At 40.2% G+C, this 20,916-nt stretch overlaps 2 protein-coding genes across 4 annotated transcripts in view; one reads left to right on the forward strand and one right to left on the reverse strand.

Annotated features, from left to right (window-relative positions):
* PAICS (phosphoribosylaminoimidazole carboxylase and phosphoribosylaminoimidazolesuccinocarboxamide synthase) overlaps window positions 1-20,916 on the reverse strand; it is a 48,902-nt gene that overhangs the window by 16,565 nt on the left and 11,421 nt on the right. For both annotated transcript variants that reach the window (XM_024131993.3, XM_024131994.3), the window contains exons 4-9: window positions 18,478-18,549; window positions 17,308-17,679; window positions 16,912-16,977; window positions 14,131-14,267; window positions 9,938-10,004; window positions 5,901-6,098 (exon numbers count right to left, since the gene is read on the reverse strand). In XM_024131993.3, the coding sequence (XP_023987761.2) occupies window positions 5,901-6,098; window positions 9,938-10,004; window positions 14,131-14,267; window positions 16,912-16,977; window positions 17,308-17,679; window positions 18,478-18,549 (912 nt within the window). The remainder of the gene's footprint in view (window positions 1-5,900; window positions 6,099-9,937; window positions 10,005-14,130; window positions 14,268-16,911; window positions 16,978-17,307; window positions 17,680-18,477; window positions 18,550-20,916) is intronic.
* Window positions 10,694-20,916, forward strand: part of PPAT (phosphoribosyl pyrophosphate amidotransferase) — a 38,405-nt gene continuing 28,182 nt past the window's right edge. Inside the window, exon 1 of one of the 2 annotated variants that reach the window (XM_007115938.4) lies at window positions 10,694-10,960. In XM_007115938.4, coding sequence (XP_007116000.2) covers window positions 10,865-10,960 — 96 coding nt within the window. In that variant the 5' untranslated portion in view covers window positions 10,694-10,864. The remainder of the gene's footprint in view (window positions 10,961-20,916) is intronic. The other variant, XM_007115937.4, reaches the window with a different exon arrangement.

Raw genomic sequence — 20,916 nt, forward strand, 5'->3', positions numbered from 1 at the left:
CGCGGCGGGAGGGGCCACAGCGGTGAGAGGCCCGCGTACCGCAAAAAAAAATAAAATAAAATAAAATAAATAAAAATAAAAAAAAAAATAAAAAGGAGATCTGAGGCATAATAAAACTCTACCCTTAACAAAAACAAAACAAAAAGCCTATGTAGCCAAATGTATTACCCTTAAATAGCACTATCAAAAACAAATGTAATTTTTTTAAAAGACAGAAGTAGGAAAAAAAGTACTAATATGGCTTTCTATTGCTTGTCAAAACATTCAGGAATATTTCATGTTAATGTTGCAAGGCAAGCTGGAACAAAAAATCTGGGTCCCAATGCTTTTACCATCATTCATCTGTTCAAAAAATACTATCTCCTCTGCCACTGTGCACCTAACTTTGCACAAGGCACATGACTAAATGGCAATCAATTATCTCTAAATCAGATCTGGTGGCAGAACTCTCATTTTATGGTCCAGGATTATATGGGCCTTGTAAAATATTAATCTATTTATCATAATCAGATATAGCCCTAAATGCTGGACAGCCTTTTTCTCTCAATATTTAAAGCAAAGAGTCCTTGAAAAAAGCATTCAACAGGTAGCAGCAGGAACATGGAGGCCAATTTGGCCAAGAGCAAAGAAAATATTTGCCCATCCTCTGTTCACTCTTACGCAAACTGTTACTGGAAAACTAAGATAAAGAGCTAGTTTATGTGGCGGCCTTGGAAAATAACAACCTCTCTAATAATAGTTACAATGTATTATAAGCTATATGATCCAGCAATTCCACTCTAAGTATATACACGAAAGAACTGAAAGCAAGGTCTCAAACAGATATTTGTACACCAATGTTCACAGTATCATTATTAAAAATAGCCAAAAAGGGGGAAATAACCCAAGTGTCTAACAACAGATGAGTGTAGTGGACAGACAAAATGTAGTTTACATACAATGAATTACTAGTCAATCACAAAAAGGAGGGAATTCTGATATGTGCTACAGCATGATGAATGATTCATGAAAACATTATGCTGAGTGAAATAAAGGTGAAAATTGTATAATTCCACTTATATGAGGTACCTAAAATAGGCAAATTCATAGAGACAGAAAGTAGAATAGAGGTTATCAGGGGAGAGTTATTGTTTAATGGGTCAGAGGTTCTGTCTGAAATGATGAAAAAGTTCTGGAAATTGATAGTGGTGATGGTTGCACATTGTCAGTGTACCTGAACGCCACTGAATAGTGAACTTAAAAATGGTTAACGTGGTAAATTTTATGTGTGTATATTTTACCACAACTTGCAAGACCTACTTTAGGTCAGACATTATAAATTTATTTTCTTTTTGCTTAATCCTCATAGCACCTGATAAGGTATGATGTTCATCCAATGAAACAGATAACACTGAGACACAGGAGTTATGTCAGCTAGTACTAGGTAAAGCAGGGTTTCTAACCCACACTGTCTGAACTCTTTATGCTGCTCACTTAACCACTATGCTATACTGCCTCTCCTAGACGTGTTATTACATCATAGCACTAACATGAATTAAAATATCTCCTGGAAACCTGCATGGGTTTAACATAATGATGCTCATCTTCTGGCTACAATGTTAGTACCTCCAATCCCCATCTAAACCTCTAATAAGATCAAATTTTTCTTATCAGGAAAGGACTGAAGATCTTTGATCTTATGTATGTATCTATGTATGTATGTACATATGTATGTATCCATATGTAAAGGGAACCTACATTTATGGAAACCCTGCATCATGCTGAGTGTTTTATTTATTTATTGAAAAATATTTATTTATTTATTTATTTTGGCTGCACCAGGTCTTAGTTGCAGCACGCGGGATCTTTAGCTGTGGCTTGCAAACTCTTAGTTGCAGTATGCATGTGGGATCTAGTTCCCTGACCAGGGATAGAACCCAGGTCACCTGCATTGGGAGCATGGAGTCTTAGCCACTGGACTACCAGGGAAGTCCCCGAAGTGTTTTACATATTATCTCATTTAACCATACATAAAATTTTTGAGGTAACTGTTATTATTCACATTTTACAGTGAAAGAAGTAGAGGCTCATAGCAGTTAAGTAACTTAACAACTTAGGTCATGCTGCCAATCCGTAATGGAGCCTGGACCTGAAATGCACTATCCAGTTTTTAAACCCGTACTGTTTTCTCCACATTCCCTCTGGGTTTGACCAGGAAGATGCAATTAAAACAGGGAAAAGAATAAATTGTGGACTTCCCTGGGGGTGCAGTGGTTACGAATCCAGCTGTCAATGCAGGGGACACGGGTTCAAGCCCTGGTCTGGGAAGATTCCACGTGCTGCTGAGCACCTAAGCCCGTGCGTCACAACTACTGAAGCCCGCGCACCTAGAGCCCGTGCTCCACAACAAGAGAAGCCACCGCAATGAGAAGCCTGCTTACTGCAACAAAGAGTAGCCCCCACTTGCTGCAACTAGAGAAAGCCCTTGTGCAGCAACGAAGACCCAATGCAGCCAAAAATAAGTAAATTTATAAATAAATAAATAAATTGTTGTATGCTGCATGAACAGCAACTCTGGGAAAGAATGTTAAAGGTGTCAATATTTAGGCCATTTTAACCTTTAATGAATGATTGGGCTCATGGGCAGGCAGATGATTTAAATCAATCCTTAACTTGAGGTGGTAAGTACATGTCTGGGTTTAAGAGCTCTTCTTTTCTAGGTTTGTTACCTAGTAGTCATACTTGCTCAGTTGTCTATCAAGCTTGATAGACTAGTATCCAAATTTATTGTTCAAATATACACAACAGTTATTGTTACTCAGAGGAAAGTCCTCCCCTATATCTAAGGGAATCAAAACCACAGAATCAACTTATGATAATGATCTTGTACATTAAAAAAAAATTGCTACTAAGAAAAAAGAGAGATTCAGTTTAGATGATATAATGATTGCTTCTAATATATGTGTTAATCATTAAAGCAAATTCCATGGCTTCATACGGTGAGAAAAAGAAATCCTCCCATTAGTCCCAGTTGTTTACAAAATTCAAAACTCCTATCAAAACTCCTAAGAAAATGTAAATGTCATTTCACATTCTGAATTACAATGGCCAAGTATGACAGCGCTGGAGCCATCCCTCTATTAAGGTTGCCCAGCTCCCCACCTGTGGTTTAACAACTGCAAGACTGTTAGTCATATCACTACTATCACACCAAAATGTAATCATAGTGCGTTTCTGTGCAGGAGGGAACTGAAACTTAAAAGGTTAAATTTTGATTTTTTAGTAATTAGACTAAATTCAGGAACTTCAAAATTCAGGTACAGCATGTATAATACAGTCTTTTATAGTTTGCTCATGAGTGACAATGAGAAAACTTGAATTGTGATTTACTGATTCTCATTCTGGTGCTTTTTCCATTCGAATTTCTAGAAATATCTTAATTTGGAATATATCCCTGTTTATAAAGAAAGCAGTTTTATTTTACTTTTTTAATACACTTATTAATTATTTTTTTAATTTTAATTTTATTTTTGGCTGCGTTGGGTCTTCGTTGCTGTATGCAGGCTTTCTCTAGTTGCGACAAGGAGGGGCTACTCTTTATTGCGGCGCACGGGCTTCTCATTGCGGCGGCTTCTCTTGTTGTGGAGCATGGGCTCTAGGTGCGTGGGTTTTAGTAGTTGTGGCACGTGAGCTCAGTAGTTGTGCCTCGTGGGCTCTAGAGCACAGGCTCAGTAGTTGTGGCGCACGGGCTTAGTTGCTCCATGGCATGTGGGATCTTCCTGGACTAGGGCTCGAACCCATGTGCCCTGCGTTGGCAGGTGGATTCTTAACCACTGCGTCACCAGGGAAGCCCCAAGAAAGCAGTTTTAAATAGACCACTGATGGTCAACTAGACATAGCATTTAACTACTAGCAAGTAAAAATTATATAAGGCTTAACAGAACTCTTAATCCGTACCCTAAAACTAATCATCTGTTTAAGAATTTTTAAAACCTTAGATTTTCCACAGTATATAAAACCTGGAAAACACCTTTCAGCATTTCTTGTGAACCAAGTAAATTTTAGCTATGTTAAGTGTGCCAAATAGATGACTGCTGGAGTACTTCACGTGGATGAACAACCTTCCCAGCTGCACGCAGGACTTTGAGAGTCAAAACTGGATCACCCTAATTCACCTGTCCTTAAGCCCTGGCAAGTACACTGAATAGGTGCCTTATTAAATAAGCAAATAAACACTTGGGCCTGTACTTATCCCCCATTACTTAAATGCATATATATAATCCCATAGATGGGTACAATTACTATGGGGACACAGAAGCTAGTTGTATTGTTAACAGCTTATAGTGTCTAGCAACTATAAACCATTTTAATGTGTATGGGGAGGAGATAACTTGTGAGGTTAAAAAATGGAGCACTTATTTGTACTGCAAAAGAAACCTAATATTAGTTTGATGTTCTCTCTAGAAATCTACTCAGTCATTGGGAAACCACCAATCAAGGAGGCCTTGAAGTAAAAATCCTGGGTTGTATTACTTATGAACTGAGGGAGGTGCTTTAAATTTACAGCAATATTTTCACCCTCAGTGCATAGAGGGATTTATGATTTGGATGACAATTTAGGTTGTCAAGTAAACATATTTTTTACACATTAATTAAAAATGTGAAACAGGGTACTTTGGAAGAGGCAAAACTAATCAAGAACCTATTCTGTATTGACGGAATGGGTTTAACTTGAATTACCTAGTTATTTTGTGGAAGGCAGATCTATCTTCACTGGAAACAAAGGTATTAAATTCCCCTTTGGATTTAAGAAAGAGTAATTAATTAATTTTAATTACTAATCATTAAGTTTAATGCTTACTGGAAAATCTAAGAAATATGAGGGCAACTGGGAATATTGGAAGTAAAAGGAGACAATGATATTAAACTGTAAAATTAGAACCCGAATGATAAGGAACAAAGCTTTTACTTTACAGATAAGGAACTGGAGGCTTCACACGTTGAATGATCCAAGGCACAGGGTCTCTTACACTGTAGGCAAAGAGCTCAAATCTTTTGCTGGTTGAGATTTTATACACTACAGACCAATCAGCTTTTGCCTGAATCCCTGCAGAAAAACCATTATCCTAATTTCCCTACTTTCACTCCAAACGCCCTCCACAGAATGTTTTGATCTGAATTTCATCTTTTGAATAGATTTCTCTATTGGAAATCGTCTTCATTCAGTTTTAGAGCAGGAGGTAACCCTGCAGATCTTGATCTAGTCCAAATCTCGCACGTGGGGAATGGCAGGATGAGAAGGCGTGGTTGCAGTCTTCAATTACTTTTTAGGGCTTTCAAGTAGAAGAGGGATTTGAAGTTCTGGATAATCTCCAATGGGTGGAGCAAATTTATATAGAATTTTAGGGACTAAATTTCAATTCATCAAATAGAGCTGCCAAACACCAGAATGTGCTTCTTTCACAGGTTAAGTTCCTTAAGTTCCTTCATAGGTAAGCCTCTCCTAAGATGTCCTAGCAGAGGAAAGTTGCAGAAATACATGCCAGACAAAGACTGTAGCAAACTGTTAAGATTCCTTTTAACTAACTGAATGATACTACTTAAGTAATTCCAAACCAAGTAAAGTGTTACAGTGAAATTTAAGTTTCTGGTTTAATTTAAATAAGTTTAGCATGTGAGACATGTTGTTAAACCAGATAATGCCATCTCCCCATTAAAGAGATCAGAGAGGTATGTGTGAAAGGGAGGAGGCTGTAGGGGGAGTCACTTACCTGCTTCCTATAACAACTGAAAAAAAAAAAAATCAACTGGTAATCAACATCTTATTTATCCAAATAATGTCATTTCCCCATGAAAAGGACCAGTATGTATACGTGAGAAAGAACATGAAGGGGGAGGCTACTACTGGGAGAGCCACTCACCTGCTTCCTGTAACAGCTGAAAAATACAACTGGTAATTTTATTTGAGATTGCAGCTTTTCCTTCAAGGTGATTCTTTCTGGCTGCATTTCCTGCTGTAATCTGGTCCTTGGACTGCAGGAGGACTTTTCCTGGACTATCCAACAGTTCATAGACTTCTTTTGTTTTACCCTCATAGAGTTTTTTACCAATCTTCAGTACTGTGGAAACAAAATAGAAACATCAGATTTCAGGAAGTTTCGTAGAGAAGATAATTTAGAAGACTAAACTGTCTAGAATGATGAATCAGTGAACATAGCATAATTAAATAATTTTAATAAAAATGAACTCATCTGCATAGAACCTTACACTCTACGATTTTCAATGCACCATCACATTTCATTCATAAAATTTTGTGATGAATTTTAATTATGTAAATAATTATATAGATTAGGAAACTAAGTATCAAAAAGTAGAGGTCACACAGTTAAGAAATAGCAGAGCCAGAAAAAACCCTGTCTTCTGATATCTAATGCTGTGTCGTGCTCTTTTCACTATCAACCTGCCTCTCCCACAGCAGAACTGAAGTAGAATTAGTTAAAATACATTAAAATTAATGCAACAACATGAGTAGTTTCATATAAGTTCTCACAATACAATAACTAAACTAGCTTGCAGGGAAAAAAATGCTGTATTTTTCCCGTCTTCTGCTTTCCATGGCAGGCGAAATGGGAAAGTCCAGCCAGATGTGTTTCTTGATTTCAAGTTAATGTGCAAGAGGGGGCACCTCCACCCACTGAAGTTAGCCCATTTGGAAGCACCCCCCATCCTTGATCCCCTCTCCTCACTAACAGCTATAGAAAACTGTGAGAAGTAAGGACAAGAGAATCCAATTTTGATGCAGGTCATCAGATCTAAAGAAAAGTAGACTTGGGTCATTAGAAAGAATGATTTCGATGAAGATCAGAGAAAATAGACATTTAAGGACTTAAAATTTCCAAGAGGAGAAATCACCCCTCATTCTCCCAGAACATCGACTCATTCTCAGCATCTGCATTTTTTAGTGTCCATGTGCCAGGTACTAGGGATGTACCAGTAAACCGAGTTCCCGCTCTCAAGTGACTGGAGTCTGAGGGAAGCTGAAATTAAACATCATAATAAATATAATGTGAGAAATACACAGACTGTGGGATCACAGGTTCATAGCGGGATCACTTAACCTAACCTCTGATGTCTAGACGTCAAAGAAGGAAGTCTAGAACAAAGTGAGGATTAGGCTGAGATCTGAGGAATAGTCAAAATTTAGCTGGAAGACGGCAAGGGGTAGAGAGTGGTGGTGAAAAAGACCAGGGGATGAAAGAGCACCTGGCAGAACTTCAGTATGTTTGGAGCACTGTGTGCATACCTTGCTGCTGGGGGCGAAGGGGTGGGGAGCCAGTAGCAGCTAAGGAGTAGAAAGGGGAGGCAGGAGATAAGCCTGAGGAATTGGGCAGGGGTCACATCACCAGTTAATGAAGGTAACGATTAAACAAAACAGTTACAATTCAGTTTAATAGTTGCCACTGCAGAGTACCTAATTCAGAGGATGAATTCCCATCCTCTGATTGTAATGTCTTGATTCACTGACAAGGTTTAAAAGGTCCTTCCAAGAATGGAGTCCCAGCTCAGGGCTCCAAATTCAGATTTCTCTATCCCCTTCCTAGAACTCCAACTTTGTAACTGAATCTCTATATCCTCCTCTCAGGCTTCTAACATGCTCTTCCCTAAGCCTGAAACACTGTTTTCCTTCCCTTCCATTTCACTACTCACCCTTCGGGTCTCACAAGCCATGCTGATTGAGTTTACACTTTATCCTAGGAACAACTGTAAAGCTTTTAAGTACTTCAGTAAAATGACAGAGTTTCTATATAGAAAGACCATTACGGCTGATGTGTGGAGAATGAAATGAGGAAGGGGTGGGTGGAAAAAAACTAGAGACTGAGAGACCACTTACGATGCTGTGGCAGCAATCCAGGCAAGAAATGTCCTGGTCTAAAGAAAAAGCAGTTGGGTAAGACTCAAGATATTTAAAAGGTAAAAGTTTTTATAACAATTGATACAATATGGGGGATAAGAGAAGGGAAAGTTAAGATGTTGCCTAGGTTAGATAATTTGTACCTACTGCTCCTCTCTCTCGATTTATTTGAATTGTTATGTACGTATGTATGTATTTATTTATTTACATATGACCTCGCTGTGCGGCTTGTGGGATCTTAGTTCCCCAACCAGGGATCGAACCTGTGCCCCCTGCAATGGAAGCAAGGAGTCCTAACCACTGGACCGCCAGGGAATTTCCTGAATCGGTATTTATTACTTAATTTTTAAACAGGGTAGGAATTTCAACTAATGGATAGAAATAACATCATAGGAGACATTTGCTATAAGTGCTAAAATGCCTGCTACAAATTCATAGATGAATTCAGAAGAGATTGATGTGGACTGAGAATAATTCATAGAGCTGACATTTAAGAGTATTGAAAAGTACAGAACTTCCACAAAGAGGTAAGAACATCTAGGACTGTGCTGTCCAATAAGGTAGTCACTAGCCACATGTGGCTATGAAATACTTGAAACGTGGCTACTCCAAATTGAGATGATGTAAGTTAAGCGTAAAATACACAGTGAATTTCAATATGAAAAAAAGGTTTGCAAAAATCACAATTTTTTATATTGATTACATGTTGAAATGATACTACTTTGTATATATTGGGTTAAATAAAATATATTAAAAATCATTTCACCTGTTCCTTTTTACTTTTTAAAATGTGGCTACTAGTAAACAAAGTTACATATAGTGTCACATTATATTTCTATTAGACAGCACTGTTCTAGAAGAAACAGCAAAAACAAACATAGAGAAGAGTAAACTTGGTGAATTAACCTGCCTGGAATGTAGGCTTAGGATTCCTAAGAGAGAAAAACCTAAGTAAGGGTTGAAGAGGTAGGAAGGAAGCAGTATGCAGGATGTGAATGAAAGGTTCTTCAGACTGGATTTCAATAGCTTTTGCATTTCCAGAGAACATTTTTGGGCAATGAAGTGCCATTTAGAAACCATAAAAGTCAAAATTTGGAAAAATTAACCTGCCAAAAAAAAATGCAAGATGGAAGGAAGTGGAAGAGCAAAGATTTTAGAGATCTATCAGTTTAGGGGTATGGCAGGGAAAATTCTGGTCTAATGCATTGATTTTATGGAGTTGTTACTTGTTATCAGGACCATTTTGTTTAGTCTATAGTTTTTTACCTAAATTTAATTTTTCTTTGTGGAAGAGAATGTAGTGACCGGCCAACACAAGGAATTTGGTTCACCGTAAGTTTAGAAATAGGGTATGGGGGCTGGGGGACAACGTTTTACAGTAAAAATAGCACAAACGATCTTTCCTGAGGATCCTAATCACAAGTGGCCAAAATGATTATATAAATATGTAATATAATAAGTGCAAAGTGAAGGAAGGAAATTTTTCCCTGGTGGTTTTTTGTAACTCTCCAAAGCCATCACTGGCATAAAAAGGCTAAACACACACACAAAATCTGCACAGAAAATAGCAAATTTTTCAGACGCTTCAATTATTAACTTTCTGGAATAGCAGGTTATTATCAGCCTAACAGCAGAAAGAAAGACTTTGGTTTCAAGAGTCAACACTAGATGCTCCCGCGATTGTTTTGCAATATCTATTGATTGCAAACGCGATTTCCAAGCACCTCTCCAACCCCTGGCCATTTCTCTTCCTAATGACCCTTTGCGCCTTTTCCCCATCCCAGAGCAGTTCTGGAGGTTTCAGAAAGTTCGGAGGCCCGGGAGCGCTTTGTTTCCGACGCATCGCTCGGCAGCGCCTGGGACACATGCCCGCCAGCCCAGTGGCCTAGAGGGGCGGGTGCAGGGAGACCGGGCTCTGCCCGGGGAAGGCTGCCGTCGGGGCCGCGGGCGCGCACGTGCCGGCGTGAACCCTCGAGCTCAAGGTAGAGGGGCAGGAAGATCGTGGATGGCAGGGAGTCCCAAGTCCTGGGGACGCCTGTTACTCACCCTCGGCTGTCGCCATTATCCGGAGTGGTCTGGAAGCAGCAGCAGCTCTAGGAAGAGAGGCAGGACTCTGGAAAAGAGGAGTGATCAGAGAAGCTCACGGGGCGGGGAAGGGAGGCACGGCCCACAGACACGCCCCCGCCGGGGCCGCGTAAGCCAGAGTGCCCCCTCGCGGTCTCTTCGAGCACCACCGCGATGACGGAACCTCAGGGGTCTCTGCGGATCGAGAGGAACTTGGACTCCGGGAGCTAGCGCCTCCCGCGAGGCTTCCCGCCGCGCAGGCGCAGCGACTCGGACCGTGCCCCGCCCTGCGCGGGCGCAGTTCCAGGAAAGAGGGAAAGTGGCGCGCACTGGCGGCCCCTCCCCACCCTACAGCAGCTCGCTGACTTGGCCCCCTCCTCGGCAGCGAGAGTGGCTCAGAGGTTGGAGCATACCAAGTAGTGACGGCCGGGGGGAAAGCATGTGGGGAGTGACATACAAAATTTACATCCTCTAGGAGATAAATGACGTTAACCCCGCTAGTCGCATCATCTCAGTCTTGGGTGTTGGAAAATAACGGAGATTTTCACGTGCAAAAAAATGATCTTCCCCCCGGGCTCCGGTGGAGGGCTAGCTCCACCCCCACAGGGCCTTTGACTCCGCCCCTCAGTCGCGGAGCCTCTCCCTCCGTCCTCGCTCATTGGTGAGCCTGTAGGGGCGGGGCAGGGTGGAGGTGGGCGAGCTAATCACTCTCACTTAGGGAAAGCACGCGCCGCCGCAGTAGCGAGGGTCGAGCCGCTGGTTAGCAAGCAGCTGCAGCTGGCCCGAGCTTCTGAGGCTTACAGGCCGAACGAACAACTGGTTGGCGCTTAGACCCCTGCCGCAGCGGCGAGTCCCTCCACGTGCTTTCGGCGGCGACATGGAGCTGGAGGAGTTGGGGATCCGAGAGGAATGTGGCGTGTTCGGCTGCATCGCCTCAGGAGAGTGGCCCACGCAGCTAGATGTGCCGCATGTGATCACTCTGGGACTCGTGGGGCTGCAGCACCGGTGAGCGACTGGGTGAGGGGTGGGGATGGCGGCGCGTGTGCTTCTCCATCTGCCCGAGCCGCTTCCCGCGGCCGGAGTTGGCGATCTCGCGGGCGCTTGAGGACCAGAGGCCGGATCTCTCTCTTACCTGGACGGGTACCTGCCTGTGGCGTCCACCGATTGCGAAGGAGTGCGCGGGGGCTACCTTGCCTCCCTGGATTTCAGCCTGTCCCCCGCAACTCTTCATGCTCTTTAGGGGCTCTCCCCTCTCTTCCGGTGTTGTGCACCCCTCCTTGGTCTGGCCAGTTTATCAGGCTCCGATTCGCTTGGACTAGCCCAGTCGGGGTTCTTTCTTGACTGCTTGCGGGTTTTAATCTCCCAGAGCCTGGAGCTGTTCTTGTGATAGGCTTGTGTGGGGTGACTGCTGGTCCAGGACCTACAATACACCTTGAGGTTTCGCGCGGAGCCTGCAGCCACCACAAGCTTTTGTTTGCAAGGGCAGAGCTACTGGGCAGATTGTGTATTTGAACGTAGGCATAGCTGTGGGAACTTAGGGATTCAAACCCGGGGAAGCTGAATTAGTTTGGTGTTCATAAGGAACTACCGGTTCTAGATCTCATCTGAATTAACATAAAATAACCCAATCGCAGGGAAGAGTGCATCTGCAAAAAATTCATTGGTAAACGTTTTAGATAACGAATGAAAAGGTTGGCAGTAAGGAAATGCCAAAATAACTCCCCTCTTTAAAAGAGGGAGAGGAGAGTAGTTCCTGTCTGACAAGATACACATTGACTTTGAAAAACTTATAGATCCTTTGAGTTAAAAAATAACTGCTTCTGTGATCTTTCCATTTCCTACTAACTGAACTAACTGGAAGTTGATATAAACAATTTCCTTAAGAAATATAAACCTAAGTTTGGCATTATCACTGAAAGTATTACAAAGTTTCCATAAGGCAATACCTCAGCAACAACTTATAGAACAGTTAAGGAACTTGGCAGTAACGCTTATAGGCAGTATGGGAGCAATATGTGTAAATGCATTCAAAATCATTAGCTTTCCCTCACCAAACTTAAATTAGAAGTAGTCTCTTTGCTTTTCTCAGGGTCCTGAATACTTGAGTTTGAGTTTCACATCTTGTGTACTCCCTGTTTACTAAGAGCTGAGAGTAACTTAGAGTCTGGGATGAATCAAAAAGAATATTTCTAGTTTGACTTACTCTAATCTTGGATAATTGTGGGTTAACCATAATAGAAATCTTATTTTTAAATACATTTACATTATTGAGAGGATTATATATAATCCAAGGAAAAACTAAAAGCTATTCATATGGTAGTCCAGAGCAACATTAGTTTATAACATTCTTTGGAGAAGTTATTGTGGATATTCTGTCATGGGAAGAGGTATAAACAACAAGGGATCTTTAGAGTTGCCTGGTGGTCTGTGAGAAAGAAATGAACTGACGTTGAATTTTTTTTTTAACTATTTATTTTTTAGCTAAAATAACTCAGAAAGTTCATCCCAAGATCTCCTCTTTAAATGTATGTGTAAAGAAGAGGGGGGTGATTTTTTTTTTAATGAATAACTTTATTCCTAACTACATGCACTTTTCTGCAGTGACTTTTAAGTGAAAGAATTATGAGATTAGATAATACAAGCTAAGGGCAATAAAAATGTGATTACTACATGATGATAGAGAAAATTAAATGGATTCTATCAGGCTGCTTATTTGATGGAGCATGTATTTGTCAAACTGTAGTATTGAAAATTGACCTTGTGATATTTTCAATAACAGTGGCAAGAAAAACAGTAGCTTCTGGGGAAGAAAGATGTTAATGGAAAACTATTTAAATTTTCCTTGTGTAGACATAGAATCATTAAGTTTCATTGAGAGGGCTGGTTCTTGCCCATAATCCTATCCAATTCAAAATTTTAAATTAGCAAAAATCCTCACTCTTTAGGGAAACTGATTCTAAGAATATGAATCTTCTTTATGCCTAGAAGATAAAATCTTCTGCTTCTCTAAGCTCGTAAGTAGGGGTCGAAGGTTAAGAAATAATGTTTTTAATGGAATGGTTAAACAACAAGGTCCTACTGTATAGCACAGGGAACTATATTGCATATCCTGTGGTACCAATAATGGAAAAGAATATGAAAAAGAATGAATGTATATGTATAACTGAATCACTTTGCTGTACAGCAGAAGTTAACCCAACATTGTAAGTCAACTATACTTCAATAAAATAAACTAACAAAAAATGTTTTTATATGGCATTGAATCAAGGAATGTCAAAATTAGAAGCCTAGATAGGTTGTTATAGTTTAATATAGAGTTAGTTATATACAGTGTACACAGGCAAGTGGTGGTTTGTTGCAGAAGGCTCTATCTACCTCCTCACCCTCCTCCACTCAATGGCTAGTTTTAAAACAACAGCAACAAGGTTCAATTGATTTTTTTTTTCCCCATTTTTGATGAAGGGATTTATCCCTTACACGTTTTCTTCCTAAGACATGGAATCTAGAAGGTGAAATTTCTATCACTTTTGCATTGTATTTGGTTCTGTTTTTGTCTTAGGCATAGACATTTAGTGTCAGGGATGACAGAACACCGGAAAGTTGTAATGTTATGTATTTTATATATAAAAACAAATGGAGTATCAATTACTAGACAGTCATGTCCTGGATGCTTAATTCAGATGGGTTCGTCCAGAAGTACTTCTTTTTGGTAGTCTGGCTATTTGCAGATTTATACCATAGCTCTACTTTCTGTCAGGGGGACTTTTCTATGTTAAACCAACTAGTTGTCCTCTTCAGCTGTAAAACTGTGTGTGCGTGCTTGTTCATGCCAGATTCATATAATCACCAAGTGCTTTTTCAGCCCTAAATATATTAGTTCAGTGGTTTGCAGAGTTCTGGACAAATCACACACCCCCTCACAGATCAGAAATCTTCATCTTTAAACCACAGTCACATTTTATGGAGGCTAGAATGACATGGACATATTTGAAGATTCCATAAAAGGAATTACTAAAATTTCATAGATTTATCCCATGAATCAAGTAGTTAGCCTTTCCTTGGTTAGTTAGGAGATGAAAATGCCTTTCAGTGAATTATCATTTCCCTGGGTTAGGAATTGAACCCTACAACTGATAAACATTTTCATACTTTTTCTAAAAATTTAAGACATTTACCTGATGAAGTTGGGTCACGTAGGGGGTCTCCTGACTGCAAAAACATTCTGTACAATCTTTTGGTTCTGTTGTTCTTTGAGGAAACTGATTTGCAGTGATCTCAGGAGCAGTTTTCTTAAGAGATACTGCCGCTGGTTCTGCAAACAGAGTATATAACGTATCACTAGAAAGGCACTTGCGAGATAGAGAGATGCCCTCAGACTAACCTAGGGAATTAGTTCCCAGTTATCTTCAATTAGTTTGTTGGAGAACACAGGAGTAGATTATCAGAGAACTTGCTTTGAGTTGCATATTAAGGCTGGAGTTAACTTTTTTGATTTTTATCTCTTAGAAATAATGACCAAACATGTTACATTCCTATAGTGTTTTACACTCCCTTAGTTGGAAAAGTAACTTATCCCCAAAAGGGTCTTAAAGTACTACTGCTTTGTCATTCTGGTGAGTATTGGGAACAGCCTCTTTAACATAAGACTTGAAATCTAGTCCCAAGTTTGCTAGTAACAGTTTGATCTTGGTCAAGTCTCCTTAATTTCTGAGTCTGGTTTCTTACCTGTTGGGCTAGACTTACGTATTTTAAAGGTCCAGTGCACAAATTCAATACATTCTCAATACATGTGTATTGGGAATGATACTTTTGTGTGGTTCATCCTTAGCAGTTTCCCTTTTCAATAGCATATCCATTAAAGGGCACTAAGAGAAGGCAAACATGGGGCAACTTGGTGATTTGTAATTTATGTCAAAAAATGGAGAATAAAATCTTCAGCTCACTTGAGGTATAAGCATTGTTGGCAGGGCTGGGGGCAGTGGATTCCTGCTATTCTCTAATACTTTATTCAAAAAATATTTGTTGGGCTTCCCTGGTGGCACAGTGGTTAAGAATCCGCCTGCCAATGCAGGGGACACAGGTTCGAGCCCTGGTCCGGGAAGATCCCACATGCCGCGGAGCAACTAAGCCCGTGCGCCACAACTACTGAGCCTGTGCTCTAGAGCCTGCGAGCCACAACTACTGAAGCCCGTGTGCCTAGAGCCCGTGCTTCGCAACAAGAGAAGCCACTGGAATGAGAAGCCCACGCACTGCAACGAAGAGTAGCCCCCGCTCACCGCAGCTAGAGAACGCCCGCGCGCAGCAATGAAGACCCAACACAGCCAAAAATAAAAATAAAATAAAATAAATTTATTTAAAAAAAAAATTTGTTGAGCTCTTCTTGTGTGTATGCCAGGCACTGTGATAGACACTAGGAATACTGTACTACACAGGGCTGATGTGGTCCCTGCCCCTCACAGAGAGGCAATGGAGCAACAGCACAGACTTCTTTATGCCTCCATTTCCTCCTCTGTAAATTGGGGATGATGATAACACCTATACCTCATAGGGCTGTAGTAGGGATTAAATGCGTTAATATATAAAGTGCTTAGAACAGTGCCTGGATATATGCATACCCAGTGACCCTGCATCTCACTCTTGGGTGTATACTCCACAGAGATGCATACATATGTTTATTGGAAGACATGCACAAGAATATTTATAGCAGCATTATTCATAGTAGCCCCAATTTGGAAACATTGGATAAAGAAGGTAGTGGGGGGCTTCCCTGGTGGCGCAGTGGTTGAGCGTCCACCTGCCGATGCAGGGGACACGGGTTTGTGCCCCGGTTCGGGAAGATCCCACATGCCGCGGAGCAGCTGGGCCCGTGAGCCATAGCCGCTGAGCCTGCGCGTCCGGAGCCTGTGCTCCGCGGCGGGAGAGGCCACAACAGTGAGCGGCCCGCGTACCGCAAAAAAAAAAAAAAAAAAGGTAGTGGGATGTATGTTCCTATAATGGAAACTTCTACAGCAATAAAAAAGAACAAACTCCTGCTACAAGTTAAATCATGGATGACTCTCACAATGTTGTGTAAAAGAAGCTTGACATTAAAAAATACATACTAAAGAAAAAGAACATACTGTATGATTCTAAAACTAATCTGTGGTGATGGAAGTCAGAATATTGATAACCGTTATGGGGGCTAAAAGGATGATTAATGATGAAGGGGGGCCTCTAGGGTGCTGGTAATGTTTTATATCTTGAGTAGTAGTTCCATAGATGTCTTCACTTTGTAAAAACTGAGCTCTTTAACTATTTATGTGAACTCAAAACAATTCGATAAATTATAAATCTGTGTTAAAGTTGGATCATCTTAGAGATCCAGAGAGATGCAGTCATTTGCTCCGTGTTGAATTTTTCGGGTAAAGGGAGACTAGAACTCAGGTTTTCTGAGTCTCAGACCAGTGCTTTTTCTTATATTCTCCGTTTTTCTTCTCTATGCTATACTATATTATGTTACCTTTTCTGATACTTATAATGGGTCAGTTTGGAATTACAGCTCCATAATTAGCTGGCTTTTGCATTTGGCTTATTTGTAGAATTATTAGTACTAAAATGTTACAGCCATTGCTGGCTACCTTTGGAGAAAACCAAAATTCAGAACTTACTAGTTTGTGGGGGGGTTTCCTTTTACATCCTAGTCTTCTAATAGCAATCACTGAAAAGTGTAATTTAAAGGCTCATGATAAATGCATAGTTGTGCAGAAATTTCTGATCTGGGAAAGTTTCTGTTTACTTTCTTACTTTCACTCTTAATAAGCTATGAAAAAAATCATTTTTCAGCATTTTTTGCTCTCACTCAGCTCATAAACAATATAGTCTAATTTGTCAAGGACAGGAATAAACATCTCTGATCAGGAAAAAGCTACAGAACTTTTACTCAGTGTGGAAAAAGTTGGCATTTCTCAGACTCTTACCGTCTTCATGTGCTTTTCTCTTGATTCTCAAAGTTCTTGGGTTTTTGGTATGACTTTCAAATAATTCTTAAACGAGAACATAGAAGAATCATTATATGACATCGTCTAAAATACATTAGTCTTACATTAGTCTTCAAGCATTCAAGTACACTAAAGTTAGAACATTTAAGCAGTTGGACAGATGAAGAATGAGTTTAAGAATTAGGAATATTTTGGTACAAGATTTGAAAAGACATTGAAATTCTTGACTTAGGTATGTAATTTATAATAATTTAGGGGGTCATTTGAACATAAAATAGTGTTAGGAATTTATTATTGAAGAATTTCTTGCTAAGTTAAATGCAAAGAGGAAAGTTTATAGTATTTTCATTTTGAAAGGGTCAATTCCAAGGTTACCATGTTTCCATTTGGCAGTTCTGAGAGATGGTTGTCTTAGGAGGCCATCAACTTCTTCATAAAATCTCATTTTTCCTTGAGGGTTGCCATTTTTCTTTTGTAAAACTCTGTATTCATATTTTAAATTTTTGTATTTGGTACGACATTGTTTCCAATCTCTGTCTATTCCAAACTGCATTAGTCTTCTGGCAATTTCCTCAAATATTTCTTTGTTTCTTGTGGCCCCTTCAAGCATTTGCTTAATTTTTTCGTCAGACCATATGTTTATAAGTGCTCTGACCTCATTGTCACACCAGTGTTTTCCAGCCTCTGTGTCGCTCACTGTTATAATCTGTAATTGACTTTTAGCATCTTCTAAAGGAATATTAATACCTATGAATTGACATGAGTTACAATTACTCAAATTTTTAGATACATCCTGTATTTGAATATCATTCATTTAAAACAACCTGGATTGATGTAAAGCACTGAGAATTTCAGTATAATGATCAATTGTTTTCATATATTCATATGCAAACAAAATATTTTTTAAATTATAAGGCAGACTAATCCCCAATATTAGTGAGAATAATTTAGCTGCTTTTCATCAATAGGTATTCTTCATTGGATATTTATGAATATGGAGAGTCTCTGTATTTACAGATTTTTTTAGTAAGAAGTGGGAATAGGGACTTCCCTGGTGGTGCAGTGGTTAAGAATCTGCCTGCAGGGGACACCGGTTCGAGCCCTGGTCCGGGAAGATCCCACATGCCGCAGAGCAACTAAGCCCGTGCGCCACAACTACGGAGCCTGCGTTCTAGAGCCCGCGAGCCACAACTACTGAAGCCCGTGCGCCGCAACTACTGAAGGCCGCGCACCTAGAGCCCATGCTCCGCAACAAGAGAAGCCACTGCGATGAGAAGCCCCGGCTCGCCGCAACTAGAGAAAGCCCGTGCACAGCAACGAAGACCCAGCACAGCCAAAAATTAAATTAATTAATTAATTAACTTAAAAAAAGAAGTGGGAATAGACATTTTCTTTACTCCCTACCATATTCTCTACCAACTCAGGTATAATGAGGCATTTGGGATAATACATAATAGAGATCTTCCCTGTAACTTTTTAAACTGGTATATATTAGATTTTCAGTATCAAAAGAACATTTAAAATTCGACAATGTATATGCTGTACCTGACCCAGTGATACTGTGCAGTGCTGTGGGGCCGCCCACCTCTTCTGAGGCAGTACTTACAGTGTCTTCCTCTGTCAGAAAACAAACAGTAGCAATTTAAATTTGTTGTTCACAGAACCCTAATCTACTTTTGCAATTAAAGATTGTGCTGAAAAAGTAGTAAGACTGGATCCCAGCATCAAAACTGTAACCTCAAAGCCAGGAACATTTGCCATCTGTAACCAAACTTTGAGATGCCCTTATAGGATTCACCACCAACACCAAAATGTTGGAAGTATTCTGCCTTAAAAGTCTCGAGGCAGTATGCTCTGTTTGGGAGTATGAAAGTGCTTTGTGACCCAATTTGGTAACGTCTTTCATTGCTACATTTTAATGCCTGCCAAAGTGCTCTTACATCTCTTTTTAAATTTGATCCTCATTTTAACTAAGAATGATCCTTATTGCAATACATATAAAGGAATGAAAGACTCTAAGATTTTAAGTGGTTTTAGCAGTTTTCACATTCAGATGTTAACAGCAGACAAGTGATAAATATTTTAAGGAACTTAAAATGCTTAGCCCGGTAAATATAACAGGGATTTATTCTAGTGGACCAGTATATGTTTAGGATGTTTACAAGTCAGATGTTTGTAACTTGGGGACAGCGCCTCATATGGGTATGTTGGATTGCTGTGTTGAAGTACAGCAATGCTGTGACAGTCTTCTTTTATCCTAGCTGTACTCTCCTATACACTGGGGCATTTAAAAAGAAAATCTATATTACTATGATTAGGTGTCTAGTTGCTTGCAATGATTATTGTAAAATTAGACAAAGGTTTGTATTAGTAGATCTGCGAGGCAAAAATGTAGTTAAGAGGGCAGTAAGCATATGCAGCAATGGGTATGTGGAGATTTTATAAACCATAATATTCTGTTACTTCAAGGATACTGACATTGGTACAATCTGCCACTATGATTCTGATTTCCCAGATCTTATTTGTACTCATTTGTGAATGTGTGCATGTGCACTTGCAGTGTGTATTAACTTCTATAATAATTTTGTCACCTATGTAGGTTTGTGTCTTTACTATCAAGGTTAAGATACTCAACAGTTTCATCAAAAGGTTGCCCTTTTGTAACTACACCTACCACCTCCTTCCTTGCCCAAACGTTTCCCCTACCCTTGTCGCCCAGTGGTTACTTTCGGAGAGCCCAAGTCCAAGGTAAACTTTGAGCTTAAATCTCATTTCAGCAAAACATGAATTTATACTTAAGTGAACATTTTACTTAAGTGACTAAAACTGTCAGTTCCTAGGCTGAGGCACATGTTCTATTCCGGGAAGTAACATTTACAGAGATTAGGTATTATGTAGAAATTTTGAGTAATTATTTCTAGACAGTAAAATGTCATGTGTGGGGGGGAGGGAGGAATCCCTAAATTTAGTATCTTTTAAGGAAAGAGGAGCATTTAGTTTCTGTTATGTCCACCCCAACTGTGTGTACGGCAATTCAATTCTGACACTAACTGCCCAGAATTAGCATCAGACTGCAGTTTTCAGGACTCAAATCTTCCACAAGACTGCCTTTACGTCACATGCTGGCCACACTTCTGGCTGCCTGGCTATAAATTCAGGGGGTGCCATGACCTCCTCAGGTTCGGTAAATTTGCTAGAACGACTCTTGAACTTAGGAAAGTGCTATACTTAGGATTACAGTTTTATCGTAAAAGAACTCAGGAACAGCCAAATCAAGAGGCACGTAGGGCAAGACCTGGGAGGGTCCAGGATGCAGGATGTGTCACCCTCTCATCCTATCAATGTGTTCATCCAAGAAGCTCACCTGAGCCAGAGTCTTCATCAACATGATTGATTTATGGCCTGACCTACCTCCTGGAGGCCAGGCTGGGCCAAAATTCCAACTCTGATCACAAGGGTGGTTTTTCTGGTGACCATCCTGAAGCTATCTAGAAACCCATCCTGGATCACCTCATTAGAATTAAAAACAAAAACAAAAACAAAACCCAAAACACTTCTACCACTAGAAATTCCAAAGGTTTTTGAAACTCTGTGCTAGGAACTAGGGGCAAAGACCAGACATAAGCTTTATTTTGTCACAGCTTTTTTAAAGTTTATTAAAATATAAACAGTAAGAATTAGAAAAATGACACCTTTTTTTTTTTTTTTTGCTGGTACACGGGCCTCTCGCTGTTGTGGCCTCTCCCTTTGCAGAGCACAGGCTCCGGACGCACAGGCTCAGCGGCCATGGCTCACCGGCCCAGCCGCTCCGTGGCATATGGGATCTTCCCGGACTGGGGCACGAACCCGTGTCTGCTGCATCGGCAGGCAGATTCTCAACCACTGCGCCACCAGGGAAGCCCAAAATGACACCTTTTTAATTAACAAGTTGCCTGTGTTTAAATTTATCAGCTTATCTACGTCTTAGCTTTTTTATATACTTAT

Source organism: Physeter macrocephalus, chromosome 7, assembly GCF_002837175.3.
Source record: "Physeter macrocephalus isolate SW-GA chromosome 7, ASM283717v5, whole genome shotgun sequence".
NCBI lineage: Eukaryota > Metazoa > Chordata > Mammalia > Artiodactyla > Physeteridae > Physeter > Physeter macrocephalus.